Below are 8863 nucleotides of genomic sequence, written 5' to 3'. Positions count from 1 at the left end.
AAAATGACGAAAAATGAGAAGTTCACGCATCCGGTGAGGACAGTCAAACTATGTCAGCTGATGAAGTGTTCGTTGTGCGTGATTTCCATCCTTATAACCCTGATGACACACTAAATACCATATACCGATTGTCTGCTCAGCCTGCACTCTGCTGACCGTCTACAACTCTGACACTAGAGTCAACACCCGAGCGTGAAGTGAAGTCCGCCCGCAGCCTGCTGGAGATCAGTGTGATCTCGGTGTGTATGACATACACCAGCAGTGTATGACAGATTTTCTTTCTCCTGTCTTCCATAAGATGGAGCCCAAAAGTAAGCATTTGGTTTTGTTGAAGCTGTCTTTAGCTGATGGAGGGGGGAAAAGGAAACTGGACCAAGGATTGGCTGGAGACTGGAGAACACATTCCCACATGGTTCAGAAACCAACAGAACAGGTGAACAGGCTCCTTCCTTTACATTCGTTTTCATAGTGATCAAAAACATGCCAACAACTCTGCTCCCTCCATCTGTTTTGCCTTAGATCCCTGCTGATGCGAGGAGCAAGCTTCTGGAGGTGAAGGACTTGATGAGCATCATAGGCAGTGGAACCATGCATCTGGGGCAGAACACCCTAACATGGGTCGTAGGGAAGATGCAGCTGCAGTTGAGGGTCGGTGATGTTGGCGGCGAAGGGCCTAACCCGTCACTGGTGAGGAAGATGGATGTGGCAGGTCGCAGCTCTGACTCTGCACTGTGCATGACTGTAGTCCTGATGGAACAAAAGGCTCCCCCCACTGGTACAACAGCAGTGGTGTTCATGCAACATGGACAGATTTATTTAGACAGTTATAACTGTCTAAAGCAATGGGAAAAGTCGAAAAAGCATGATATCACCCCTTTAATAGTCGCCGTTTGCCATAGCACTGCAGTTCGCACACGCCCAATGTCCTTTCAACCGTCTGCAAAGGCCTGGTTGATTGTATTTTTGTTCATTCCGGATGGTGCATTTCATGCACGGCGTCTTACGTTTTACACTTCGGTCATTTATCTACAGCTCTTGTGCACAACATATTGTATAGTAGTGTAAACAGGGAGACCTGAATTTATACTTGGAAGGCCATCTTTGTTCTCATCCCTCTCTTTGTAGATGAGAAGCTTAGGGGTGTGGAGGGCCATGAGGCTGACCAGGTCAGCACCATTACAGCTGAGCTGGTGGCTTCTCTGACTGGCCACAAGTTGAGGAGCAGCTTACACTGCACCATGTAAAGGTTTCTAGACCCAACTGTATATACTTTGTTTTTTACATTAAGTTAGTCTAAACAAGACCCAATGTTTCCCTTTCAATCCAATTTATCATTTTGTAAATATTTTATAGAGAATCCACCGCATGCGGAGTCATACTGTATGCGTTATATTCCGTCCAGGGTTGCATAGGAGGATATACCAAACGGCACTGGAAATTGATATTTATACATGAGTAGATGAACTGTGAATAAATGTTTTTGCTTGAGAACATTCTCAAGCTCCAACATAAAACACAGTCTTTCCAGGAACATTTTGGCGTGACCGTGTAGTTCAGGGAGTACCAGGCCCAGGTCAAGCAGCACATGGAGGAGGAATTTTCGCCAAGTAGTACTGGTAGTGGTGTCTGGTAGGAGTCAGGCCAATTAGCAACCCTAACAAATAACCTGTGGAGTTCTAAAATATAACCAACTAATCATCAACGTCCTGGATATATATCACCCTGAAGGGGTGAAGGGTGCGCTGGCTTGCACCGGTAGCTCACACAATAAACCATGTAAATAATCAATCGAATTTGATGTAGGTTGGCCCTTCCACAGTTGGTGTTCAAGTCTCCTGACTTGATGGAGCAACTGCTGACTGGGTTGTTAAGCCAGCAGATTCAACAGAAACTCGGAAACTCTGCTCGATCTCAGATAAACACTCATCTATGCAATACTCCAAAACAGACACGCCCTCTCTACGACCGACTTCTTCACCCAGAGCGGCCTTGAATGGCTCGCCTGTCAAACATCCGTCCCCCGGCAACAGCCCAGTTCTTCCACAAACCTTCACTAATGGAAAGTACAGAAAGAGGCATCTGAAGATGCCGTCAGCATTCAGTAATACAGCACGTGAAATCCTGTTCAAGTAGATATACTTATTGGGTGGCCTTTTTCACTGAGGTGTAAATTGTATTCAAATTAAAATATTATGTATTGCTCTTGTGACTTGAGTCAACTGAAGTACGACAGATATCAAATCTGCTTGCCTTTCATAGTTCAGGAATACTGCAAGAGCTTGTGCTAGAAACCCTGTGATATTGTTCATAGTTGAGCTCTATCCAAACCTACTTGAGCTGGAAACATGTTTTGAGATTGGGTTCCAGAATGTCACGATCATCATTTTGGCCCAGGTCCTGAGTACTTGGGTAATTAAAGTCTTGAAGGGCTCAAGTCATGCCACCATGATGCATCAGGATAGATCAGTCCTACAGCCTACCCAGTGGATTGTAGCAAATGTCGCTCATCTATCCTTCATATATCTGGGTACACGCCCACTTGTGATGTTACTATGAAAATCATAGTGCCAAACGGCTAGTGCCAGCTAAACACTCCCACACCTGGTGGCATGACATGTGGGTTTGTGGTTTAACCTGGTAGACTGATTCATGCTGCACCGTGAGGACAAGGATTGAAGCCGTTGATGGTTTCTATTGTGCTTTAAGTACCCTTTGCTTAAGCAAATATACCCAATAAAGTTAGTGGCAAGCTTGATGACCTGTTTCGAACTCGATGGCGGCACCTATGGCTTACAAAAAACTGCCTCACGAGTTAAGATCCCTAAAATAGCCACTATGTAGGAAATAGACCTCCAAACATTTAATAAGAATTATGTATTCAGGCAATTGGGTCCCAAAAGGTTAGGGCTAGTCTCCGGTGAATGATCGAGATCCTTCAGCCACCTGCTCAGAGCTTAGGTCTTCTAAAGCCCCCAGGCAAGAAGGTAGCCAGTTACTGAAACATGCAGATGTCTTCAAGGCGGGGTAGGATAGATCAACTATTCTGGATATCACACGCGTCCCTTTGCTTTTTAAAATAAGTTAAATTTGGCCTTGTTTGAAGAATACTATACATTCATTCTTCTTTTACAAACTTAAAAGTTTAATAAGTTAATCTTGATCACATTAATGATTTCAAGACCATTAGTTAAATGTTGGTTAATGTTTATTTCCCCATTAACGATAAGTACATTTTTCCAAATAAACGTCTATGGGTTGGCTGCATTAGTGGTCAAACTGAGCCCCTAAGGTAGGGCCCTGACCATGGACTACTCTATTTAATATAAGTATATGCTACACGTAAACCTAAGTTGACAAAATTTGATTGGTTCGCTATCTCAGGATATTGGGCCATATCTAATGATTGAGATCCCAAACTCGTATATTGCGTGATGGTAGTCTTTGCGTTAATAACAAACAAATCCTGGCAAAAAGTGTTATCCTGTTTATTTTTGGCGTGTTCACATGTAGTATCAGACCTGCAAACTCCTCAGAGGAAAAAAGGTGAGTGTCACGGGGTGATTTTTTTTTTATTGTAATATACAAATGACACTAGTCTGAGCGTGACTTAACAAAACTCAGCATACTTTATCAAAAATCAATGTCAAAACATCCTTGAGGCTTATAAAAAATATTATATTTACAACTGTTTTTTTATTATTATTATTTTTACTTATTATTGGAGAGACAAAAAACAATTATTATTCTGTGAAGTTGATGAATTGTCACTTTTAGGTTTTCTACCCAGTTACCAAAAAAAGAAACACTTGGAATAGTATGCGCTGTGGCAAGCACATGGTTTGCATGTGTGTTACTTCGAAGGCAAAAAAAATCTAAAATACAAGAAAACACAAAAACCTACATTCAACCAGTGGGGTATGGCCCCACCTCCAGGTACCCCCTCCATGCCAGGGCGCCCTGAATTTATGTTTATTAACAGCTCCTCCACCGGGGTCAAGACAATTTGAGGGCCAGATCCAGTCTGCCGACTGTCGGCCTTTTCACGATTGGCTTAAAAAATTGCTTATTTCAATTTATACCAATACGATGGTGGGAAAAGCTTACCAGTTTGTATGTTTTTTATACCTCATTTTTATACTTGATCCGCTGACCGCTTGGAAGCCATCGGAGTACATATTGTTTTAGAAGAAAGGGGTTACGTGGTAGGATCTTTAAGAATGCTTAACTGGGATATTTATATATTCATGGCTCAAATATTAAGGATCATGCTTTTGAGGTGTAACTAACGCATTTACGCAGTCAGCGATCCGCTGCCAGGCTTTGTATCTCCGGGTTCCAGAGGTTTTAGCGTTCCCTTTTCTTGTGATAATGTAATTCCCCTCGTCATAGCTCCCCAGGAGAACCTGGAGTTCCATTTCATTGAAACAAGCGGCCCGTTTCGCCATTTCGATCAGGGTTTCCATGATCCATACATCACGTCTTTTTAGGTTTGGCGGTGACGCGCACAACCCTGTGTTAACCAACCCCGAGTTGGTTGAACTAATGCATAACGCTGCTGTGGAACCGAAAACTCTGGGTTAGTCGGCACTGGGTAAATTAACCTAGAATTCAGCGTTGACTCTGTTTGTTAAACCTCCGTTCGTGGAACACCCCTCTAGACGAGTGTTTCGCAAGCTCTCTTGCGTTGTATGGCCGCATGCATGCGGATGCGCGGTAGCCAGGCGACCGCCTCATCCAATGGCGAGCTCAGTTGGCGCTGTGTGCTTAAAAATTCCGATTGGCCCAGAGAAATGTCAATTATAAGAAAGATTCTGAAGCAAGTGCTGAGATTCCGATTGGCCCAGAGAAATGTCAATTATAAGAATGATCCAATAATTGTTCGCAACTCTGGACCCCCCCCCCCCCCCCCCCGAAAACAAAACTCTCCGGTTCTACACGATTCACGTGAATGACGAAATTGACCAAGAAAACGTCGATTGTCGCCGAAAAGCGACAAGTTTGCAGCTCTGAGTATACACCAGAACCACACCTCAGGCTCTGAATATTGGGGAGACTATTCCCCACAAGCCACAAGTCACTTTGCCAAATAATTGTTCCCAAACCAGGAAATTTAGTTTCCCCACAAAGTGATGGTAGGGCTTTATAACATCGCTTCCATCTCTTTTGTAGGTACAAAGGGAAATTATTCTTGCTGGTAACAAGGCAGGCACACTTGAAATGTTTTGGTCGTACTTTAAATGTTTTGAATCCGTTACGCAAAGAATGCCCTTTCGCTTCAAAACGACAAGATTCCTAGAAGTGCCTTTCAAAAACCAAGTATTTGTTTTGATGTCAACCTGAACTGAAGACAACAAACGATTTCAGCAAAAAATGTTTTTTATTTTTTTTTCCATAGTTTACTTTTGGCTGGACTCAGATTTGGATGTAGAGGCCCTAAGGGAGGAAAGGCGACGCCTCTTGGCGATCTGTTCCTGGCGTTTGTCCTTAGCCTCCTGTTGGTGGAACACAAGGAACACAAACAGGAAATTAGCAAAAAATTAGGTAGACAGCTGGTTGAGGTAAAAGTGGTCTTTAAAAAAACGTGTAGTACGCTGATGTGGCAGGGAATAGCCACATCACCACTTTAATACTTGAGCCTAACCTTTACGCATGGCATAAAAAAAAGAATGACCAATTCTAAGACTCAGCCAAAAGAAAATGTCAATCCCGAATGCCATTCAAAAGAGAAGCCATGCTTCGGGACACCTCTGGGGTACCAGCAGAGATACTAAGTTCAACATGTGAAGTGAGGAGGTGAGGCTCGTACCTTCATCCTCTTGGCCAGCAGCTTGGCGTACTCGGACGCCTCCTCCTTGTTCTTCAGGGTGCGCTGCCTCTTCAGGGCGATGCGGCGGCGCTTGTGCTGCAGCACGCGGGGGGTCACCAGCCTCTGGATCTTGGGGGCCTTGGATCTGGGCTTCTTGCCTGGACAGAGACAAGTAGAAATGGTTAGCAGACTATCATATTGGACTTCCCATTTCCGTTAACATAACTGTTATTTTTTATAACACTAAACAATTATATGAAGTATGGAGTGACGATGGGTTAGGACACAGGCGATGGGATGGCAGTGTAGAAATACTGGGCTGTGCGTTGACTGCAAAGGACCTCATAAATGCATGCAAGAGCAACAAAGCACATATTAGGATATAATACCTATTGTACACTTGAAACCTGCCTATACATCTGAAAAGATTCAATGTCAGGAGGCAAAATGAACGCTCACCTTCTTTAGTCACGGGTCTCCTGACAACATACTGTCTGACATCATCCTCCTTGGACAGGTTGAAGAGCTTGCGGATCTTGCTGGCTCTCTTGGGTCCCAGGCGGCGAGGGACGGTGCTGTCGGTCAGGCCGGGAATTTCCTTCTCGCCTGCAGCCAGGGGGATGAGCAGGTGTAAGACAACAGTGATGGGCACAAAAAACAATGTATAGAACGTATTACAATAGACGTGCACCAAGTGAGAAAGCAGCACAGTTTAACCAGACATGAATGGTCCGGTCGTATTTGAATGAGCAGCTCTGCAGTTACTTTAGCAACTTATGTCCCCCCTTAATGACTATGGTAGAGTCAGAAAGGGTCTACTGGAGTGCCACCAACAATGAATGAGTTAAATGAGGGAGATGCATCAAGTTTAGGCAACACATTGAATGAGATTAAAACCCCCAATAGAACTTTGACTCTTGGGCAGTTAGGTACAACCTCAATGATAACCTGATTCTACCCGAGCAACAGACCAGACATCATAGTGGAATTGAGCCCTAAAATCTATTATTAATGAATGGAAGGTATTACAGCACCATACTGAGCAAATGTTAACAGAAAACTCACTGTCAGGCCCCAGCATAGTTTGACCTTTAATGCCAGTACCCAAAAAGGTTCACTGTCGCCTATTGAGCCACTTTAAAGGGCAAAAAAAACAAGATCCAACAGGTAAAACTTACTTTATCGCGTTCCCAAATCCCATTCACTCTAGGTTGCACATGCGTTATCGCAACACTGCACAACATAACGGCTATGTAGCTAAATAACGATTTAAAGCACCAATAGTTGCACAAGTACAACTTCACAAGTCGGCTACGCACCCTTCTTGATGATGACCAAGTTGAGGACGCTGAGGTTGGCATCCACAATGCAGCCACGGACAGACTTGCGTTTGCGCTCGCCGGTCCTGCGGGGGCGGTAGCAGGAGTGCCCCTTGCTGAGCAGCAGACGCACGCGACCGTGGGTCAGCACACCCTGCTTCATGGGGAAGCCCTGCTTGTCGTTACCGCCACTGATGCGCACCATGTAACCCTGGGGATTGGACAGGAGGGAAAGGTTAGTTACCTACTATTGGATCTATACAGACTAGAACTGATAAGAGTGGACTTCCAAGTGACGCCAACCACCACCCCACCCAAATACGCCCCACTATCCCATCTCCATGCATCCTTAGTGTGGCGAACACTGGTTTAGGGTTAGAATACAGTATGAGAGAGCAGCACAGGTTAACCAGCCATGGACAGGTCTGGTCGTATTTGATTGGGCAGCTCTGCAGTTACTATGGCAACTTATGTCCCCCCTTAATGACTATGGTAGAGTCAGAAAGGGTCTACTGGAGTGCCAAAAACAAGTGGTTTAGGTTGAAGCAGAAACAGCCAAGCACTTACTAAAAAAGCCCAGTTGTACGTGTTAAAAGGGTAGCATGTGTAGAACTACATGGAGGACTAATAGATGCCAATTGAACCTATATATACCCGTCATAAAATTAATGGCAGCAGAAGAGGTTAGAACCGCGAATAACATAACCATAGAAAGAAACATGGGCTAGCATATTTGAGGACTATTAAGTGTCACCTCATGAGCTATTTTGCTTAAAAGAAACGACCAACCGTCATGCATACAATGTTGAGTGGTGCATACAATGCTAAAGCTAAAATGTAACGCAGTGGTGGTTTAGCATGGGGCTATTACCGACCTGTTTAGTTTAAGCTAACAGCGCTTTAAATCCAACAATAAATAAAGAGGTTTACCTTCCACTCATCTCCCAGGGGGTCTGCAGGCACTTCAGTAGCCATACGCTTCTCGTAGAAGGTACGCAGCTTACGCTCATCGTCAACTTCGATCAGCTTCTGGCAGCCAGTAGCGGGGAATGAGATGTTGAGCTGCAAAGGAAAGAACACATCGGGATTTTAGTGTCTGTTGGGGACAGAAGGAATTATATTCACGGTTCGGTGTAGCCACGTCAACGGCTGTGTGCAAACGTGAGGAAACACGTTAACATAGCAGTCAATGGGAAACGGCGGTTTATACAATTTGACCGGTTTTTGGAAACGTCTATAATCAGTCTTTAAAAAACGAATACAGGAAACGTGTGTAGCCCTAAATGAATAAGTTATAGGTTTGTTGTTTAATTAAACTGAAGGTTTAGCACATTCTCGACAGTGGGCCGCCATGTTTGGTAGACCTTAGCCACCACTAGCCACTAAGACAATCAATGTGCATCTTCAACAGAAAAACAGTTTATCACGAAACATGATATACGAATGTAAAGAATAGAGACTTGTGCTTGATTATTTCTGACAATTTTTTGAAAAAACGATTTCAAAAGCTGCTACAATTCCAAGCAATCTTCGTACCTTCATCTTGTTTAGCCCACCCTACGATGGTCCGCCACGGGAAAGAGACCGGACGTCCGCCTCGTTGTCTCACATAGGCTCGAGGTAGTATCGCGAGAGCACGGATCAGGCGTTAAATTGAAACGTTTAGCACGGTATAACAATTATACAAAACATTATGAGACATAATGCGCCATAATATATCCATTACAAATTTAATTTA

The 8863-nt window shown here is 44.0% G+C and overlaps 1 protein-coding gene across 1 annotated transcript; it reads right to left on the bottom strand.

The window, feature by feature from the left end:
• Positions 1-5358: 5358 nt before the first annotated feature.
• Positions 5359-8788, bottom strand: rps6 (ribosomal protein S6). The gene is made up of 6 exons (XM_030352911.1): positions 8662-8788; positions 8056-8187; positions 7126-7336; positions 6266-6412; positions 5807-5964; positions 5359-5492 (listed from the first exon to the last, which is right to left on the bottom strand). Exons 1-6 carry the CDS (start codon positions 8665-8667, stop codon positions 5397-5399), a joined length of 750 nt encoding a protein of 249 aa, XP_030208771.1. The 5' UTR covers positions 8668-8788; the 3' UTR covers positions 5359-5396.
• Between the last annotated feature and the right edge of the window lie 75 nt (positions 8789-8863).

This window comes from Gadus morhua, chromosome 3 (assembly GCF_902167405.1).
Source record: "Gadus morhua chromosome 3, gadMor3.0, whole genome shotgun sequence".
Classification (NCBI taxonomy): domain Eukaryota; kingdom Metazoa; phylum Chordata; class Actinopteri; order Gadiformes; family Gadidae; genus Gadus; species Gadus morhua.
The sequence above is the reverse complement of the archived record's forward strand: the minus strand, read 5'-3'. Positions and strand labels throughout refer to the sequence as shown.

Bases quoted from the DNA above. Each gene is read 5' to 3' on its own strand.
- rps6 (XM_030352911.1), bottom strand. The intron at 7,337-8,055 runs GTAAACCTCTTT...TCCAATCCCCAG, and splicing joins CCCTGGGAGATGAGTGGAAG to GGTTACATGGTGCGCATCAG. The intron at 6,413-7,125 runs GTGCGTAGCCGA...CCCTGGCTGCAG, and splicing joins CTTGGTCATCATCAAGAAGG to GCGAGAAGGAAATTCCCGGC.